Source organism: Scatophagus argus, chromosome 3 (genome assembly GCF_020382885.2).
Source record: "Scatophagus argus isolate fScaArg1 chromosome 3, fScaArg1.pri, whole genome shotgun sequence".
Taxonomy (NCBI): Eukaryota; Metazoa; Chordata; class Actinopteri; family Scatophagidae; genus Scatophagus; species Scatophagus argus.
Window position 1 is genome coordinate 409,653 of NC_058495.1, and position 21,962 is coordinate 431,614.

The 21,962-nt window shown below is 43.7% G+C and overlaps 1 protein-coding gene across 4 annotated transcripts in view; it reads left to right on the forward strand.

Moving 5' to 3' along the window:
* Nucleotides 1–21,962, forward strand: part of LOC124054198 (dihydropyridine-sensitive L-type skeletal muscle calcium channel subunit alpha-1-like) — a 269,412-nt gene that overhangs the window by 205,249 nt on the left and 42,201 nt on the right. For all 4 annotated transcript variants that reach the window (XM_046379912.1, XM_046379903.1, XM_046379885.1 and 1 more), the window contains 3 exons: nt 1,369–1,528; nt 6,767–6,894; nt 12,314–12,410. In XM_046379912.1, the coding sequence (XP_046235868.1) occupies nt 1,369–1,528; nt 6,767–6,894; nt 12,314–12,410 (385 nt within the window). The remainder of the gene's footprint in view (nt 1–1,368; nt 1,529–6,766; nt 6,895–12,313; nt 12,411–21,962) is intronic.

Consider the following 21,962-nt stretch of genomic DNA (forward strand, 5'->3'; position numbering starts at 1 on the left):
TTTGGTCGGTACACGACTTTATCTGTCAGGTACGTTCTCCCGTTTCCAGCTGCTCTCGGTCAGCGTCTCTCCCTCTGTCACTCACACACACGCGCGCTTAACTTTTGGGTCCGGGTCGCCTGTTACGTTATCCGACGTCTGTAACTAACTGTCATGTATTGTTGTGATTTCGCGTCCTCTGGGCTTCTGTAGCCGACAGTACGTAGTAGAAGTACGCCGCGTATGTGAATTTGCGTTAGTGGAAACAGCTAGCTAGCACTAGCAAATCATAAAGAAAATATCGGTGAAATGAACGAGTTTGGCGACAGATAATGCAGCACTGCTATGGCTGAGGAAATGATTGTATTTTATGCCACAAATAAGCTCACAACTGTAAAAATGGAACTTACCCATTGGCAGTAAAACATACTAACGTTATAACAAAACAACAAAACAACTCGATGGTTGACAAAAGAGTAAAATATTTACTTACCAAATAGGTGAAAATTATCCAGTAGAAAAGAGCGCCAAGGTTTGTGTCATGGTCTGCGCATGTCTGAAAAAACGCCCAAAGGACCCTGGGACATTAAATTATTTTTTCTAATTTAACTGAAGTGGAGTACATTAAGTTAAGCATGTTCTCCAAACCCAAATTACTAGTTACTTATTTTAGATTAGTCTTCACAACAGGTTGATGATTTCTGAGTTTGGTTCACTAATCATTTCTAATTAATTTGAATGTTAGTATTTACAGTGTATCTCTGTCCATGTGCTCCTTCTCTCCCACTCTCTTTTTTCCTCTGTCTCCTCGCTTGCTCTGAGTGGCATGGTCAATGTGCATAACCATGTTCTTTGTACAATATCAAAAATAATAATAATAATAATAATAATCTCAACCAATAAATTATAGAATAAAATTATATGTATGTTATTTATATACTTACATGCAAGTTAGCCTTTTCACAAATAGTGATTACATTGCAAAATGAATAAAAAAGGAAAAAAAAAACTTGCATTAATGAAATCCTTGATTTACTACAGAAATGACATCAATGATCCATGTAAATGTGTTAACAGTGGTTGAGTTTTGACTGAAAATGAATTCAGAGCAGCTGCTCTAGCAGGTCTAGACCTGCTCTAATTGGAAAGTGTCATGAGATAACTTTTGTTGTGAATTGACGCTATATAAATCAACTGAATTGAACTGAACTGGTTTCTAGTCAATAATCACTGGATATAGCATAAAATGAAATCGCTTTCTGAAAGTAACTGTTAAGAAAGGACGTTGTCAGACTGAGTAACATAAGACCGACAGTTCTTTTCAGTGCTTTTCACTTTGAATGTCAGCTGGAGGTGCAGTTTGAGACATTTTGATATCTGTCTCTGCAGATGTGCTACAGGGGAAGCATGGCACGAAGTGATGCTGGCATGTATGTATGGGAAGAAGTGTGACCCCAAGTCGGACTACCTGCCTGGGGAAGAGTACACCTGTGGATCCAGCTTTGCCATCATCTACTTCATGAGTTTCTACATGCTCTGTGCCTTTTTGGTAAAACAACACCAGCATTCATATACTCCAAACATACATTAAATAGCAAATTGAGACTGAATGTCATTTAAGCACTGCCTTCATGTGTGCCAAGATGCAGCTGACCAAACCAGCTGCATAACTGCTTGCATTTCACTTGTGCATAAGTGCTATAAAGTGTAGTTTTTTTCATGACAAGGAAAACAGCACACTGACTCATATATGAATATTTGAAAATAAAGGTTGCCGCAACACTACATGCTGAGCTAAAATACAGCAGTTGGTGCACTGCCAAAACTTTCCAGTTAAACTTATGCTCTTTAATTTCTGCTGCGTACATGCAGATAATGGACATACACTACTCACAAAAGTTAGGACTATTCATCTTTGGGTGAAATTTCAGAGTGCACCTAACCGATGCTATGAATTTAATTTGACCTTCTCTAAACTTTTGAATGCACATGTCGAAGCGTTCAGTGTTTCAGTATATATTGCACCCACATTGGCAACTGGTTCCACAGAAAGGGTGCCTGATAGCTAAAGGCTCGTCCTTCCATTCGCTTTTATGAATTCTTGGAACTACAAATAAACCTGCACTCTGTGATCTGAGTGTTCTATTGGGAATATATGGGACTATTAGATCCTGCAGGTATGATGGGGTTAATCCATTTAGGGCCTTATATGTAAGTAAGAGAATTTTAAAATCTATTCTGAATTTTACTGGAAGCCAGTGAAGAGAAGCTAGAAAAATCAACTTTTATTGGCAGCATATATTTTTACATACACACATACTGAATTTTACTGCTGCATTTATCCCATCCTTACTTGAACACACACATGCAACACCCGGCAAATTACATGCAGTGAAACACACACAGGAGCAGTGGGTAGCATCAAGCGCCCGGGGAGCATATTGGGGGGTTAAGTGCCTTGCTCAAAGGCACACCAGCCGGCTAATGAAGGGGGGGGGGGGGGCATTTTATCGCATTAATCACTCCACCACACCCAAATTTTTTCCTGCCCGTCCGGTGGGGGAATCTCTTTTACTGATTCCTAATTTGGACATCCTGATAATAATGAGTTACAATTGTCCAGCCCATACTCTGAATTTTTACTTTACTTTAATTATGGGTGATTTCAACATCCATGTGGACGATAGTAATGATAGCCTTCGCGCAGCATTTATCTCTCTCTTAGATTCAGTCGGCTTCTGTCAGTGTGTACATGAACCCACTCATTGCTTCAATCACACTCTTGACCTTGTTCTGACATATGGTATAGATGTAGAACATTTAACTGTCTCTGAACAAAATCTTCTTCTGTCTGACCATTGTTTAATAACTTTTGAGTTTATACTATTTGATTTCACACCACCAAGAAAAAACTCCTACACTAGATACCTGTCTGATAGTGCTGTGGCTAAATTTAAAGAAACAGTTCTATTGTCATTAACTTCAGTATCATGTCCCCATACGAGTGAACAATACAATAATCCCTCTGAAATCGACCATTTTGTGAACAGTGCTGCAAGTTTACTAAGGACAACTTTAGACTCTGTTGCTCCGCTAAAAAAGAAACTCATAAAGCAAAAGCACCCTGGTATAATACAGAGGTTCGCAAATTAAATCAAAATGTGCAAAAACTTGAGAGGAAATGGCGTTCCTCCAAACTTATTGAATCTCGCTCAATCTGGCAAGACAGTCTTAGATTATATAGGAAGGCCCTACGGACTGCCAGAGCAGCCTATCACTCAAAATTAATTGAGGATAACAAGCATAATCCCAGGTTTCTCTTCAGCACTGTAGCCAGGCTGACAGACAGCCATAGTGCTATTGAGCCCTGTATCCCTGTGACCCTTAGCAGCAATGACTTTATAACCTTTTTTAACGACAAGATCTTAATCATTAGAGACCAAATTCAGCACCTACTGACCTCAGCTGATACTGATGTAACATCAAACACTAGTGTCTTAGAACCAACAGTAAAAACAGATAATCATCTTGACTGCTTTTCACCTATCGATCCCCATCAACTATACTCACTCGTATATTCATCCAAGCCAACAACATGCCTCTTAGACCCCATCCCTACCAAACTTCTCAAAGAAGCTTTACCCTTACTTAGCACCTGTCTATTAGACATGATCAATCTGTCCCTGATAACAGGCTATGTACCCCAGTCCTTTAAAGTAGCTGTAGTCAAACCTCTCCTTAAAAAACACACACTTGATCCAGAGGTTTTAAGCAACTATAGACCAATATCTAATCTTCCATTTCTTTCCAAGATCCTTGAAAGAACAGTCGCCAATCAGTTATATGATTTTCTTCAAAATAATAACTTATTTGAAACTTTTCAATCTGGCTTTAGAGCTCATAATAGCACAGAAACAGCATTGGTCAAAGTCACAAATGACCTCCTCCTGGCATCAGACAAGGGATTTATCTCTGTCCTTGTACTGTTAGACCTTAGTGCTGCATTTGACACCATTGACCACTCTGTATTACTGCACAGATTGGAACACCTAATTGGCATCAAAGGAACTGCATTAAGCTGGTTTCAGTCTTATTTATCAGATCGATTTCAGTTTGTTCATGTTAATGATACATCGTCCACACTCACAAAGGTTAGTCATGGAGTTCCCCAAGGTTCTGTCCTTGGGCCAATATTATTCAGCCTGTATATGCTCCCCATTGGTGATATTATTAGGAAACACTCCATACATTTTCATTGTTATGCGGATGACACACAATTGTACTTATCAATAAAACCAGATGAAACAAATCAGCTAGTCAAGCTTCAGGCATGTCTTAAAGACATAAAAACCTGGATGACCAGCAACTTCCTACTTCTAAATTCAGACATAACAGAAGTTATTGTTCTGGGCCCCGAACACCTTAGAAATAAATTATGCAGTGATATTGCATTGATAGATGGCTTAGCCGTGGCCTCAAGCTCCAATGTAAGAAATTTAGGAGTTATCTTTGACCATTATACCAATTATACCACGGAGCTAGCCTCCCATGATTTATAACCTTCTTTCTCAGTGGGGCAACCATATCTAAAACTGTGTGTAACGTGGCTGCAGTGCTGATGACAAAGCAGTCAATTTCTGCAGGATTAATATTTAAATCGGTACGCTCTGTTGTACTGGTACATGGTGCTGAACGGAGCTGTGATGGGATTGCATCCCTAAATCTGTCTACGGTATTCTCAGAGAGGCATTTGCTACAGTAAACCTATTTGTTCTTTGCTGTAAGGTCTGTTAGAGTTAGCTCAAAATTTATAAGTGAAAGGAGAGGGTTTTGGTTTTCTTAGTTTCTAGGCCTATGTGATAACCAGATCGAGGGTGTGATTATAAGACTCTGTTGTTTCATTTACTATCTGATGGAAACCTATTGAATCTTAGAGTGAGTTAAAGGCTGTCTTAAGACTGTCAGAGTCAACATCCATATGAATGTTAAATTCACTCACTATAATGACTTTATCTGTACTGAGCACTAAACTACATAAGAAGTCGGAAAACTCAGACAGGAACTCTAAGTAAGCAGCAGCAGGTGCGCGATATACAACAACCAATAAAACTGGCGCTGACATAAATTACAATCTTACTGTATATTGTCTTATCTCTTGCCAGCAGCTTTAAATTGACCTCTGTGTCACCCGCTCTGGGTCTGCATTTGATTATGGTCGCTGGTGTCGGTTTCATGTAACGCAAAACAGAATCGGCAATAAACAGTGTCGGTTTCTCAGAGGGTGTGTCGCTGAGTGGGGAAAAGCGGTTACAAAAATGAAGAGGTTAGTGGCAAACCACGAGCCTTTGTTTCAGACCACGCTTCCTTCGAACTGCCACCCAACTTCTGTGCCCCCAGCTACATCAGCTAATGCAGGCCGGTCTGCACAGGGTAACTGCTGCTGCTGGCTGTCAGGGCTACTGGATTATGATCTACAGTACAGAGCCGAGCCTCTAACTCACTTAGCCTTGCCTCCAAAGCTATGAATAGGCTACACTTTCTACACATCTCACTCTCACTAAAGGAGGCAGAGGAATAGCAAAACATTTCGCACATCTTGCGGTGAGGGAGAGGCAAAGGGAGAGTGAGTAGAAGAAGCCATGCTAGAACTAAGCTAAGCTGAGCTGAACGACAGAGACAGAACGGTGATCGGGAAAGGAAAGAATCCAGAAGATCACACAAAGAGTTAAAGCAAGGCGTCTGGACTGTGTAGATAGACGTTTCGCTGCTAATCCAAGCAGCTTCATCAGTTCTGAAAACTGACTGGTGAGGAACCAATATATACCCCTCACTGGGAGTGACTAAGTGAAACTAACTAAAACAAAGGATCTGATAGTCCTGCAGTTGGACAGTGTAGTTGGACGAACAGTGATTGGCACCCTGTGTCTAACGACTGGCTATCTGGTTCTAACGACTGGCTAATGGCTGTGAGAATGTTAATGAGTTCGGGTATGACCAATTAACGACCTATTGTTGTTATGGCTTTCGTGTGAATTGGGGTGAATCTTCCTAGATATGGATGGGAGGACAGCATTGTAAGTGCAAGAGAGGTGATGTCTAAGTCCACCTCCTCTGTTGAGTGAAGGTTTTTCCAACTTAACATAGATGGCTTCCTTGACCCCTCTTTCGTACCACCTGTCCTCTCTGTCAAGAATGTGGACATTGTTGTCATTGTTGTCAAGGAATGTCCTTTTTCCTTGAGGTGTAAGTGGACTGCTGAGTCTTGTCTTGTGGAGGTGGCTCTCCTGTGTTGTGCACAGGAGATGAAGCTGCTTGGATTAGCAGCGAAACGTCTTCAAGCCTATCCACACAGTCCAGACGCCTTGCTTTAACTCTTTGTGTGAATATGACCTGGATGACTGTGAATCTCCACAGAAGATCGTGCAGTTGATAAACTTTTCCTAAAGTTCATGTGTACTGATTTGTCAAAACCAACAGTGAAAGCTAACACAAAGTATGTCATTTGAAGTAAACACTGCAACACCGAGCACCAAATGTCAACAAGTGAACAAAGCAGAAAACAGGAAGTGACCCAATACGCAACATGTTGCCCAACCGTATCCCCACAGGAGAATTCTAGGTTTGCAATTTTAGCTCAGAGGAAATAGTAGCATATAAATAAGGAGTGATTAATACAAGGATTTCATGCCATGTCTAAATGATTATCTGTCTAATCTCTAACTATTTGCGTGCAGTGCCACATACATACACAAACATACAGTAAAAACATTGCCTCCATTCTTCACAGATCATCAACCTATTTGTGGCTGTCATCATGGATAACTTTGACTACTTGACCCGTGATTGGTCCATCCTTGGCCCCCAGCACTTGGATGAATTCAAGAAAATCTGGGCAGAATATGATCCTGAAGCCATGTAAGTGTTTGTTTGTCTGTATCTGATTCTAACAGGAGCACTATTGAAACTGACTGATCATGTTTAAGATATGTGGCTGGAACCATTACAATAGTTTGTACATGAATCTTGAGCTGCATGATATAGTTGGCTAAGATTTACCTGGCATTATTGTCCCAGCTGAGTGCAGCCTGTGTAATAGAGGGATAGAGTACAAGACAAGACCACACTCTTTATAGAAAAAGTGGTTGAATCTCAATCTCACAGCTTGAATGTCAGGATCCAATAATGACTTTTGTTTTTTTTTTAACCTGAGAAAACCGTTAACGTTCCACAGATTTAACACTATCCAGTCACAATGTCCCATGGAAATAATTCCCTTCTGTTCATACCAAGATTATTCCAGGAAGTTGAAGGTAGTTTACTTAAATAAATCTTGGTATTTTTGTTTATTTACACACATGCTCATAGATAATAGATGAATTATGTTGTCATAGTTGCAGAATCATCTGGCTGACTATCCAGAGGTTTCTTGTGCTAAGTGTGCAGAACTGAGAGTGATGAGGAGCTGAACTAGAAGCACACAGAGCTCAAAGATTACTGCAAGTGGCAACAAGGAATAACATGGGAAGAATTTGATCTGAGACACAATATCACTGGATGAAACTGAAAGATCTTTAAATACAGCTGTTAGTGGGTGTACCTTATTCTGTTGGAGGGGTTTGAGCGCCTTAATGAGCCAATCAGGTATGCTGTCGGGGGCTGCTTTCCCTTGGTAGGAACTACCAAGGAAAGCTGGTCCTGGAGGAGGGACCAGACAAAGCCCAGTTCACAACTATGAAGAAGAAAAACAAAGACAAGTGTTGCCATGAAGCCAGGTCTGGGGAAGTTGGCGAGCACCTGCTGTCTGGACCCAGCCCAAGCCAGGGAGATAGATCTGTCCTTCAATGGGCCCTCCACCTGCAGGGGGAGTCAGAAGGGTCTGGTGTAGGGTAGATTGGGCAGAAAACAAAGGCAGGGGCCTTGGCGGTCCAATCTCCAGCTGAAAGTAGCTTTTGAGACATGGACTGTCTCACTGGTGGAGAAGGATCCTGAGTTTGTGCATGAGGTCAAGACATACTGGCTAGATACAGTCAGGCTCATTTCTGTGCACAGGCTGGGCTCTGTAACCAATATCCTAGAGAGGGGTTGGACTGTTTTGTGGAGCTGCCCCGGGTAAGAGGTGGAGGGCAGGTGTGGGGTTACTTAAAGTCCCCAGGCTTTTTGCCTGCATGTCAGAGGTCACACAAGTGAAGAAAGGGAATTCAACACTTACATGGGCAATAGCAGTGTGACCTGGAGGGTGTGATTGGGAGGAATGGCCTGCTTAATCTGAGTGGTGTACAGTTATTGGACCTCTGTGATAGTCACAGTTTGTCATAACTAACACCATTAGTGCACCAGGACAACCTAGGCCACAGGTCGATGAGCGACTTTGTTGTCGTATCAGCAGATCTGCAGCCGTATGTCCTGGACACTTGAGTAAAGAGAAGAGCAGAGCTGTCAACTGATCACCACCTGGTAGTGAGTTGAATCAGGTGGCGCGGTAGGAAGCTGAATAGACCAAGCAGACCTAAACGAACAGTGGGGATTTGCTGATGAATGTCTGGCTGATGACTCTGTTAGGATGGTCTTCAACTTCCACCTAAGGCAGAGCGACTGCATCCCTTGGGTGGTGGGGGACATGGAATCCAAATGGGCCATGTCCCGCGCCACCATTGCTGAAACAGCTGTTTGGAGCTGAAGGTTCCTGGTGCTAGTCGTGGTGGCAGTCCCTGAATCCACTGGTTGACGCAGGGGGTGAAGGGTGCTGTCAGAAGGATTCCTACAGGGCATGGTTGGCTTGTGAGACTCCACACCTAACAGTTATCGGTGGACATTCGTCAGCGTTGTAGAAATTCTGGCAACCTGTCAGGTGACTCAGGAAGGGGAAGCGATATTTCATTCATGCTGTTTACAGTGGGGATGAGGAGCCGCTCACCTCAGCTGTGGATATAGTCAGATGGTGACAGAAATACTTAACGGATTTCCGTAATCCTACCAGTACGTATTCCACGGAGGAAACAGAGCTGGAGGACTTGGCTCTAGCCAGGCTCTGAATGTTGTAGGGCTATCATGGCTACCTCTGAAACATTGCATGGTCATCATTTAGAGTGGCAGAGGGGGGTGGTGGTGGTCCCCCTTTTGTTGCTACAGGCCATCCAATCTCTGTATTGTCAAAGAGAGAGCTTGGTTCACGTTACTGGCAATAAGTCAAACTCATTCCGAGCTAGGATTGGACTCCACCAGGGCTGCCCTTTGTCACCAGTTCTGTTCATAATCTTTATGCACAGAATTTATAGGCACAGCCAAGTGGTACATGGTGTCAGGTTTTCAGTGACCTTAGGATTCGTCTGTGCTATTTGCACTTGACATGGTCCTATTGGCGTCATGAAGCAGTGACGTCCAGCTTGCACTGCGACAGTTTGAAGCTGAGTGTGATGCTGCTGGAATGAAGATCAGCACAAGTCAGAGGCCATAGTTGCCCCCTAGGGGAGGAGTTTAGTATTAGGGGTCTTGTTCACAAGTGAGGGAAAAATGGAGCAGGAGATTGAGAGGCGGGTTGTCTACAGTCAGTCTACTTTCCAATCCTCACCTGTGGTCATGAGCCGTGGGTAGTGACTGAAAGAACATGACTTTGAATACAAGCAGCTGAAATGAGTATCCTCCAAGATCCTCCTGGACGTCTCCCTGTGCAGTTTATTTGAGCATGTCCGTCTGGGAGCAGGTCCCGAGGCAGACCCAGGACATGATCGAGGGACTACATCTCTCGCCTGGTGGCCTGGGAATGCTTTGGTAGACAAGCTGGTGTAAGTAGTTAGAGGGAGGACAGTCTTGGCTTCCTTGCTGAGATTGTCCCCGTGTCCTGCAACCAGATAAGTGGTAGAAAACAAGATGGGACATGAAAGATGAATAAAATATCATAGGTCACTTTAAAGGTTACTTTAATTTAGTCATAGCTGGATGTATGATCAACCTCCGGCGCAGCTACGAACAGACGCTTTCCAGAGTTGCTCCTTGTCTTTGTGTTATGTTTTTGTTAATTTCTTTAAGTTAATAATTCTCTTTTGAAACAATTTATTTGCACAGCATAACGTGTTTCCTTGCCGAAATTAACTTTCATTCTTGTTTTAATCATATTTGGAGTACTCTTATCATGCTCAAAAGAAAAAACTGACTCTCACTGAGGTGTATATATCTGTTCCCCACCAGTCAGTTTTTTCAGAACTGATGAAGCTGCTTGGATGAGCAGCAAAACGTCTTCAAACCTATCTTCACAAGTCTAGACACCTTGCTTTAACTCTTTTGAGTAAATATGACCTGGATGACTGAGAACCTCCACAGATATACTCTTATCATGCCGGGCCCCTGTCGTGGCGGAAGTGCGTCGGGGCCCCATTTTTAACACGAGGGATCAGCTGATCAGCCTCCAACAAAGCAGCGTCTTTGGTAAAAAACATGAAATCCCTGGGATTTCATGTATTCCTTTTACAATGACAATAAAGGCTTCTGATTCTGATTCTGAAGAGATGGATGGTGTGGGTCTTTATTTGGGGCAGAACCAGTGCAAATAGCAACAAATACCTTGGAAACAGTCAAGACTTCATAGTGGGCCACCAGAAGTGATGACAGAGCAATGAGAGAGCCTTGCTCATGCCAGGATGGTAGCCTCAGGAGGCTAAGCAAATGGAGTGGTTGGAGAAGTGAGTCTGGTGAGTGGGGGGCTGCAGCAGAGCAATAAAATTAATACTTTTCCGATATAACAAAAAGCTTTCTCACTGATTCTTTGCAAAACTTGTTTGACATGAGCTCTGGGTCCAGGAAATAATCAAATCGTCATCTCAGTAGACAAAAACAAAGCAAAGCAAAATGTCTTAGAGAACATCATCAACTTGGGACTGGAAGACCACCTGGGCATTGGTTAGCCAAAATGGCATAGGCAAGTATTCAAAATGCCTTACAGGGGTTTTAAAGGCAGTTTGCCATTCACCCTCCTCCTTGACACACACTACCTAGATCATGATACTACACAGGGATGGATGATAAATCTGAAGACTTGGATATGACTTCTTGATAGGTTAAGCTCACTTGCTGGAGACAAAGTGGATTTCAGACATGCAGCATGACAAAAATGACTTCAGCTCACCAATTAATATATTGATTGTGTGGTTGTAACCAAGGATAACCCAGAATTAATGGAATCTTGGGAGCTCTGATAATGTTGAATCGACTGTTTATCCTAGTGATTACTGGACAAAAACAAAGTGATAGGTACAGTATGATGTGTATCACAGGAAGGAGTCTATTACCCAAATGGTAAGTGATTCAGGCAATAATTTGAACTCCAAACCAGCTTGAATAGCCAGCTCATAGTCTAGAAAAATATCTTCATTTCCAGAGTCTACTAAGGTAGAGAGAGCCAGATAGAGTTGGTTAGTCAGAATTGGAGTTGGGATCTTGAGGCAGGTTACAAACAAAAGGGATGTTTTAGCTCAGCTCAACAGTACCCTGACCTCTACTGTTGAGCTCTATCATTTGGCCTCTTAGTATAAGAAAAGTCCCTTTTGTCCACAATTTTGTTTGACTGTGGTGGAGTGATAATGTCCCCACCCCCCATTAGCCGTCTGATGTGCCGTTGAGCAAGGCACTTAACCCCGAATATGCTCCCCGGGCACTTGATGCTGCCCACTGCTCCTGTGTGTTTCACTGCATGTTGCATGTTGCATGTGTGTGTGTTTCAATCAGTGATGGGTTAAATGCAGAGAAGTAATTTCCCATTTTGGGATTAATAAAAGTAAAAGTAACTTAAAATTAAAAAAATAATAATCCCACTATCCTCCAATGAAAACAGTTTTAAAAAAAGATCATTTTGCAAAGTAATGATGTAGTAATATTTGTAGTTAGAAAAAAGACTTCAAAGGATAAATACTTACAGGCTGGATTATAAAATATGTTGAAACACTGTTATTGACAGGAGAATTACATCCCCAAAGGCTGACACTCAGATATGCCCTCAACACAGTAAAATACTAAGAAAATAAGAAAATACAGGCAGAAAGAAGGGTCTTTGCAGATAAATTCACACCCACACACTTCTATTTATTCGTATATGATGAACAAGAGGTGTCTCGTTTTTGTTTCAAAAAATCTTTCATAGTTTATCTTAAAACTGCTGCTTTGGAATGTTGATGTGCAAATTGGTGTCCTGGTCCTGATAATAAACATAACTAATTAATTCACATTGGTGTTTTTCACTGTTTTTAACTGCAGTGATTTTCAGATTGGTATCTTCTTGGTGACAGCTTTGATACAGATATAAATATAATATATAAAATATTTTATATTTTATTCTCTTTAAAAGGGGGCGTATTAAACACCTTGATGTTGTGACACTCCTGCGAAGAATACCTCCACCTTTGGGTTTTGGAAAGTTTTGTCCTCATCGTATCGCCTGCAAGGTGAGAAAAATGTTCAGTCTAATTTCTGATGTCCTATGGCAGTTGTGATGTAATCAAGTATTTTGCTCTAAAGATAGAGGGCAGAAAGTTCTTACTGGCCTCTGTGTTCTCTGTGGTTCTTCCACTTCAGATCATTGTAGTAAATTTACTACAAATTTAATAGTTAACCAAAAATGTTCTTAGGCAGATTGAAATCACAGAGTAAGCAAACATTCATTTTCAAATCAGAATCAGAATCAGAAAAGACTTTATTGCCATGTAAGTGAAGAGGTTTCACATTACTAGGAATTTGTCTTGGTGATTGGTGCAAATTCCAAGCCAGGAAGATCCTCCTTATCTTATCTGTTTCCATGTTGTCTACATTTAGAATGACGTGTTTATTGCCTCAAAATAATATGAAGCTCTTGCTCTCCATCTCTGTCAACTATAACCATCATTTCTCTGGATATGTTTGTCAAGATGACAATGTATAGATATTGACTACTTCTGGCGCCGCGACAAACGGACACCTGCCAGAGTTGCTCCTTTCTTTGTGTTATGTTTTTGTTAATTTCTTTTAGTTAAGAATTCATTCAGCATAGTGTGTTTCCTTGCTGAAATTAACTATGCAATGTTTTTGCATTTTTATTCTGGTTTTAATTGTGTTCGGAGTACTCTTATCATGTCTGCCCCCTGTCCTGGCGGAGGTGCGCCGGGGTCCCATTGTTTACACGAGGGATCAGCTGATCGGCCTCCAACACAGCGGTGTCTTTGGCAAAAAACATAAAATCCCTGGGGAGCTCAGAAGGAAACGTTGGGGATGCAGAGCAGGGAAGAGACGGTGACTGGTGAGGAGGAGGTATAGACCGTACCTTCCAGCTATTATCATGGGGAATGTTCGTTCACTGGCAAATAAAATGGACAAGCTAGCGACACTCATCAAATCAAATCAAATCAAGTTTATTTATATAGCCCTTTACAATAGCCAGACGGTACCCAAAGTGCTTTACAACAAAGCTCTAGAAACAATACATAACAGGTACATAGATAAATAAGTGCAGTTAAAATTAAAATACAACTAAAATACAATTAAAATACAATTTAAATACAATAAAAAGAAAATAAATAAAAGAAAATAAAAGTGCTGTAGTGTTAAAAACCTTTCAGAAATGTATAAGATGCAGCAGGCAGAGTGAGTACACATGAAGTGTATACCTAGTCGGAATAAAAGGCCAATCTAAAAAAGTGTGTCTTAAGTTTTGATTTAAAAAGGCTGAGATCACTAGTGGTGCGGATGTCGGCGGGCAGTTTGTTCCACAGGCTGGGACCAGCGACGGCAAAGGAACGATCGCCCCACTGTTTGAGTCTCGTCCTGGGGGCCTCTAGCAGAAGCTGACCGGAAGAGCGCAGGGCTCTGCCACAGTTGCGAAAAGTTAAAATGTCTGCCAGGTAGGGGGGGGCTAAGTCATTAATGGCGTTAAAAACAAACAACAGAAGTTTAAAATCAATTCTAAAACGGACAGGGAGCCAGTGGAGTGACGCCAGCACAGGGGTGATATGTTCACGCCTGGATGTGCCCACTAAAAATCGTGCAGCAGCATTCTGCACGAGTTGGAGACGAGCAATAGAGGTCTGACTGAGTCCAACGTAAAGGGCGTTGCAGTAATCGAGTCTGGAACTAATAAAAGCATGGATTGCCCTCTCAAGATCCTGCCGACTGAGAAAAGACTTCACTTTTGCCAGTAGACGAAGCTGAAAAAAGCCTGTGCTGACAACAGAGCTAATCTGTTTTTCAAATTTGAGCCCATTGTCAAATGTTACCCCAAGATTTTTAACATGTGATTTAAAAAAAGGGGCCAGAGTACCAGAGTTTGTGGTGAAAATATTTAACATGGATGGTGAACCAAACAGAATGCACTCGGTTTTGTTGTCATTTAGATGCAAGAAGTTCTGTGCCAGCCACTGTTTTATATCGGTGATGCAACTCGACAGCTCAGCAAGTGCAGTGTTATTGTTCGGTCTCATGGGCAAATAAATCTGCAGATCGTCAGCATAAAAATGAAAAGAGAGGTTGTGTTTTTTTATGATTGAACCCAGAGGTAGCATGTATAATGAAAAGAGGATAGGGCCAAGAATAGATCCCTGTGGCACCCCACAGGGGAGGGATGCACTTGAGGAGCAGTGGTCACCAATTGCGACCGAAAAACTCCTGTTTGCCAGGTATGACCTAAACCACTGAAGAGCGGTGCCACGGATGCCAACATGCTGCTCTAGGCGAGATAGGAGGACTTCATGGTCAACTGTATCGAAGGCTGCTGTGAGGTCTAGTAGCACCAGCACAGCAGCATCTACAGACAGGGCAATATCATTGTGCACCCTTAACAGTGCTGACTCTGTGCTATGACGGGATCTAAAACCAGACTGAAATTTCTCAAGAACAAAATTTATCTCCAAGAATGTCTGTAATTGAATAAAAACAACTTTTTCTAGAACCTTAGAGAGAAAAGGCAAGTGGGAGACAGGTCTGAAATTGGAGAGCACAGATGGGTCAAGATTTGTTTTCTTTAGGAGGGGCCTGACCGTAGCGTGTTTGAAGGCAGCTGGAACAGACCCTGAGCTAAGAGAAGTGTTAATGAGAACAAGCAGACTCGGCCCAACGCAACTCAGAACCCCTTTCAAAAACTTGGCTGGAATAATATCTAAGGGACAGTTTGTGGGTTTCATGCCACTAACCACATTAGTAAAAGATGACAGGGAGATGGGCTCAAACCGCTCAAGAACAGTAGTCAGTGCCTGAGGAGCACAGACATCAACACGGGTCATATTCATATTTGCGATATTCTGCCTGACAGATGCCACTTTATTGGTAAAGAAAGATGCAAACTCTTCACAGGTTGCAGTGGAGGCATCTGACAGGACAGTTGGGCGTGGATTGATGACAGAATCGATAGTACTGAATAGTAGTCTAGGATGATGGGAGCTGTTGGCTATAATGGAGGACAAATATTTGGACTTCGCCTCTTTTAGCGCTCTCTGGTAGGCAGCCAAACTGTCCCTTAACCAGCCCAGCGATACATGCAGTTTGTCCTTTTTCCACCGCCGTTCAGCCTGTCTGCATTGTTGTCTGAGCTGACGGGTGCGGTCATTCAACCAGGGAACTGACTTGGTTTTGGTAGATTTATGTCGAAAAGGGGCAACGGAGTCAAGAATTGCAGAACATGTTGAATGGAAAGTGGAGAGTAGGCTGTCTGGACAGATAGGAGGAACGGGCCGACAGTCAACAAGCAGCTGAGAGTTCCTGAAGGCAGCAGCAAACTCCCCAGCCGTTGATGGAGTAAAGATTCGGTGTCTGCGAGCTGAGGAAACTGGCTTATTGGCAGGTCGGGGGGCAGCAAAGTCAAAAACAACAGGGAGGTGATCCGAGATCGCAGTGTCAACTATTTCTCTGAGGGAGACTGAAAGCCCATGAGAAATCACAAGGTCGAGAGTGTGTCCATGCTCATGCGTTGGTGCATTAACGGATTGAGTGAGATTAAAAGAATCTAAAAGTTCGAAGCTGGGGTAATTATCAGTGGTTATCATCCGGCATCTGAAGCTCTCCTTGAATATAGCAGCCAGACCGCCCCCACGACCGGCAGCTCACGGGGTGCTGAAAAAGGAGCAGCCGGGAGGGAGGAGCTCTGAAAAGGCACTGTTGTCACCTGGATTCAACCAGGTCTCTGTCAACAGGAGGATATCAAGATCATGTGTTGTGAAAAAGTCATTTAGAATAAATGTCTTGTTTGTAAGAGATCTGGTATTAATCAACGCTGTGTGAACTGAGCATTGGTCCGTCTGACGAGAGAAGTGACTGAGCGAGTGGAGATTCAGTGCTGGTCTAGGCGCCCTTACTATTTTTTGGCGTGCTGTACTGATTCTGACTGGAATATCTGGTGGTTGAGGATTTAGGACTGTTAGAGCAAACAGAGGGCTGGCTGTGAGCAGGTGTGGGTGTAAGTGGCAGGGTTGACCTGAAGGGGGGGCCCTCATAAAAAAATGGTGCGTTGTGGTTCAGTCTTCAAGGGAGAGGGCGGATCCGGTGTGAGGGTGGGAGATGTAGATAGTCAGTCACATGGAAAGGTGTGCACCGCGTGCTGCAGGTTAGCACACAGCATTTGGCTACCTCTCTTATTTGGGTGGAGGCCATCACGTTTAAAAAGAGAGTCACGATCCCAGAACAAGTTAAAATTGTCAATAAAACCAAAGTTGTAGATCCTGCTGGCGGACTGGAGCTAAGTGTGAAGGCTGAGGAGGCAGCAGGCTAGCTTCAGCTTGTAGTTAAACTTTGTGCGTTTTAAATAGTTGTTTGATTTAGCATCGGTTAGTTTTATTATTCATTAGCTTGTGGCAAGACGGGTCAATGCTGTTGCTTTCTCGGCTTTGCCAATGGTCCATCTGTGGAAGAGCTTGAAACTTCTCTCAGCATCAATATCCTTGTCTGATGTTACCAAGTGAGGAGTCAGTGTGTGTTTCGGGAGGCCTTGGTGATGTGCTTCACTGAGACTTGGCTCCACAACAATATACTGGACTCTACTCTGAGTTTACCCAGCTTTCATTGCATGTAGGCAGACAGGAGTTGCAGAGAGAGTGGCAAGAGAGCGGGAGGAGGCGTCGCTATCTATGTGAACAACAAATGGTGCAACCCCCGACACATCACAGTGAAGGACCGAGTTTGCAGTCCAGACATCAAACTGCTGGTGGTAGGACTCCGTCCATATTATTTGCCCTGCAAGTTTTCGCACACCATCATTCTGTGTTTAAAAGCACGTCTGATCAGTGGTGGAACCATACCTGGACCCCCTACAGTTTGCATGCTAGCCACGTATTGAAGTTGACGACACCTGCGCAGAGCCTACATGCATCTGGACAGGGCAGGCAGCACTGTAAGAGTCATGTTCTTCCACTTTTCCAGAGCTGTTAACACAATCCAGTCATCTGCAGAAGTTTTCGGATGATTCTGCCATTGTGGGCTGCATCACTGCATGCCACACCGGAATCACCGAGGTGCTCCACAGAACGCCACAGGAAGTCCTTCCTCCCTGTTGCTATCAAACTCTTCAATTCATCCCCTTTCTCCACATAGGACAATAATAATTTACCCTGCACTACAGTTAACACTTTAAGATTGTATCTGCACCTTATCTGCCGTTATCTATCTATATCTCATGTATATACTAAATACTCTGTATACTGTTATTTTTTTTATAGTACTCTGTTATTTTTTTATATATTATTATATTTTGTGGGGAAATTACTTTCTAGTTTTGTATGCTTCTTTGTATTGCAACCCTGGCACAACAGTTTCCTGCGGGATCAATATAGTTCTTATCTTATCTTACTTTGGATACATTTCTGGATCCAACAAACCAGAAAAATTAAATATCAAAATCAAATTTGGCCCTGGGCCCATTTTTCAAATCAAAGCATTATTTTTTTGTATCACATTCAAAAGCAACAATTTAAAAAAAAGAAGTATTTTTTCTATTTCTTGATTATGAATCGAATATCAAATGATACACTGATATTATGCCTGACCATTACAACTTTAATGACATTGCATTCTAAATACATAGACAACTTTGCAGCTATAACATCTTTCTCTCTTCTGGCAAGGTTTTTTTAAAACACATGATATTAAGTTTCAATACAACAAACTGGACTTCAGGAAGCAGACGCAGACTGGAGCTCAACATTGAAAAGATCTTTCTGACAGAGGGCTCGTCTCCATACTTGTACTTCTGGATCTCAGTGCTACATTTGATACCATTGATCACAACATTCTACTTCAGAGACTAGACCATGAAATTGGGATTAAAGGATCCACCCTTCGATGGTTCGAGTCATATCAATCTGACAGGTATCAGTTTGTTAACATCAATCATAATCGCTCTGAGTACAGTAAAGTTACTTATGGTGTACCTCAGGGTTCAGTATTATTTTTTACATGCTTCCATTAGGGAATATTATCAGAAAGCACTCCATCAGTCTTCATTGTTATGCTGATTCAAGATTGCCCTCTTCTGGACTCGGGCAGTGTAAACTGAGTCCAGATCTGGTAGACTGCAGCCCACAATCCCCTGTGCTGTCCTCACCACCTGGGCTAAATCTTTCCTGTCCTGTGCTGTGCAACTGCCATACCACACAGTCACACTGAGACACAGGATGCTTTCGATCGTGGCTCTGTAAAAGTTCACGAGCAGCTGAGTAGACAGTCCAGTCCGTTTCAACTTCCTGAGAAAGAAAAGCCGCTGTTGGGCCTTTTTCACCAGGTGTGAGGTGTTCACTGACCAGGAGAGGTCAGAGGAGATGTGGATGCCCAGGAACTTGATGCTGTCCACCCGCTCAACCGCCTCCCCAAGTATACAGACGGGAGCGTGATCAGTCTTCCTGGATCTCCTGTAGTCTACTATGACCTCCTTGGTTTTGCTGATGTTCAGGATGAGGTTGTTCCTGGAACACCACTGTGTCAAGTTCTGGACCTCATCTCTGTAGTGGGTCTCATCATTGTTAGATATGAGACCCACCACAGTGGTGTCGTCCGCGAACTTGACGACCATGTTTGTGGGGTGGATAGCAGAGCAGTCGTGTGTGTACAGTGTGAATAAGGCAGGGCTGAGTACACAACCCTGCGGCGTGCCAGTGTTGAGGATCAGTGGGGCTGATGTAGACTCCCCTATCCTCACCACCTGGGGCCTGTTGGTGAGGAAGTCCCTGATCCAGGAGCAGAGTGGGTCTGACAAACCCAGGTTGTGGAGTTTCAGGGCCAACATGTCCGGGGGGACAGTGTTAAAAGCCGAGCTGAAGTCCACAAATAGCATCCTGCCATAGGTGTTAGGATGCTCCAGGTGAGTCAGGGCCGTGTGAAGTGCTCCCGAGACGGCATCCTCCGTAGAACGGTTCTCCCTGTAGGCGAACTGCAGACTGTCCAGGCCAACGGGGATGGCGTCCTTGATGTATCTCAGGAGGATCCTCTCGAAGCACTTCATGATAACCGGGGTCAGAGCGACAGGTCGGTAATCATTGAGGCAGGTGATGGTTGATTTCTTTGGCACAGGCACAATGATGGAGGACTTCAGACACACCGGGACAGTGGACAGCTGTATGGACAGGTTGAAGATGTCCAGGAAGACTCCTGCCAGTTGGTCAGCGCATGACTTCAGTGTGCGCCCTGACACCTTATCTGGACCTGCAGCCTTGTTGGTGTTGATCCTCCTCAGAGCGGAGGTCACTTGGTGCAGCTGCAGGACGAGAGGCTGCTGCTGCACCTCTGGCTGAGGAAGGTGTGCAGTTCTTCTGCTGCTCGGGGAGCCGAAGCGTGCAAAGAAGCTGTTTAAGGTGTCAGGTAGGGTCGGGTCATGGCTGACCTGCTGGTCATTCCGCTTGTAGTCCGTGATGGTCCTAATGCCTTTCCACATGTTACGTGGATCGTTGTCATTGAAGTGCTCCTCAATGCGCTGCTTGTGCCTGTGTTTAGCCAGCTGGATGCCCTTTTTCAGTTCTTTCCGGGCCCTGCTGTAAGCCAGCCTATCTCCTGACCTATAGGCTGCATCCCGGGCTTTTAGCAGGGGCCACACTGTGCCGTCCACCCATGGTTTTTGATTAGGAAAAACCGTGATTGTCTTTGTGGGTAGGACAGCATCAGTACAGAAGTGAACATAGGACAACACAGCTAACGTGTACTCGTCCAGGTCAGCGTCTGCTTTGAACACTCCCCAGTCTGTGTGCTCAAAGCAGTCCTGTAGGGCTGAGGAAGCCTCCTCATTCCACACCTGGATGGTTCTGGTGGTGGGTTTGGTCCTGCAAATCAGAGGTCTGTAGGCAGGGATCAGCTCCACGGAGATGTGGTCTGACATGCCCAAGTGAGGAGCTGCTACAGCCTTGTATGCCCCTGGAATGTTACAGTATACCTGATCCAGTATATTGCAGTCTCTGGTCGGAAAGTTAATGAATTTGTGGAATTTGGGGAGAACAGCCTTTAATTCCACATGGTTAAAGTCCCCAGCCACGATCACAGCCGCCTCTGGATTAGCGTCCATTTGGCTGCTAATCAGGCAGTATAGCTCCTCTAGCGCTAGCTTAGCGTTAGCCCTCGGTGGAATGTAGGTCGCTATGATCATGACCGAGCTGAGTTCTCTAACCAGTTTAAACGGTCTGCACTTCACTGCTAGATATTCCAAGTCGGGGGAGCAAAAAGTTCCTATTATGTTCGTTGCTGTACACCACGAGTTGTGAATGTATAGCGCCAAACCTCCGCCTTTGGTCTTGCCTGAAGCTGCAGTCCTGTCGGCACGGAACAGCGAGCGCCCTGCTAGCTCCACCGCAGCGTCGGGGATGTTTTTATCCAGCCAGGTCTCGGTGAAGATCGCCACACAGCTGTCCATCTTACGTGAGACGATCCTCATTCGAATCTCGTCCAGTTTGTTGACGAGTGACCTGGCGTTGGCGAGGAGGAGACTGGGCAGAGCCGGTCTGTGTGGGTTAGCATGTAGCCTAGCACGCAACCCGCTCCGCTTACCCCGCTTTTGTTTACGTTGTCTCCTCCGTCTCCGAGGCCACAGAGGGGGGATGGCAAGAGCCTCTGTGGTCCGCTGCAGCTCTGGTGGGATAAAATCCAGCTTTGGGGGTGCAAACAGTCCGTAATTATTCCCCAATTCCCACAATTCAGCCCTTCCGTACTGAATTAATGCTTTGACTGGTGAAAACAGTAGTGAAAACACAGACAAAAACAAGAAAAAATACACAAAAAGCCGAGAGCCTCGAGCCGCTGCGTGCACCCGCGCCGCCATCTTGTCACTATGGTGTATGCTGATGATACACAACTATACTTATCTATAAAAAAAACCCACCTGTCCTCTAACTTGTTATTAATTAATTCAGTCAGTGGCATCACCTTTAACTCTATTACAGCGGTGAGGAAGCTTGGAGTCATTTTTCACCAGGACCTGTCCTTCAATACTCATATAAAACATATCTCTGGGACTGCCTTCTTTCATCTCCGTAGCATAGTTAATATAAGGAACATGCATTGTCAGAGTGATGCCGAAAAATTGGTCCATGCATTCATCACTTCTAGGCTGGACTACTGTAATTCTCTCTTGTCAGGATGTTCTAAAAACTCTCTGAAGGGTCTCCAGTTGGTCCAAAACGCTGCAGCGAGGGTATTAACAGGAGTTAATAAGAGAGCGCATATCTCATCTGTTTTAGCCTCACTCCGTTGGCTTCCTGTAGGATATAGGGTAGACTTCAAAATCCTTCCATTGACTTATAAGGTTCTCAAAAACAACTCCTCTGTTGCTTACCCTGAGGTGAGGTTTCTCCCATTTTCCCCTGTTGCTTTTTTTGGGAGTTTTTCCTTTGTCGATGTGAGGGTTTAAGGGCAGAGGATGTTGCTATGATTTTATGTAAAGCCCTTAGAGACAAACTGCTTCTGAAAATGGGCCATACAAATAAAGTTGTCTTGTCTTGTCTAGTTTGAGTAAAACCCGATCCAACTGAGCCAGATTAGCTAAGTGTCCAGCCATGCAGGAAGTTTCT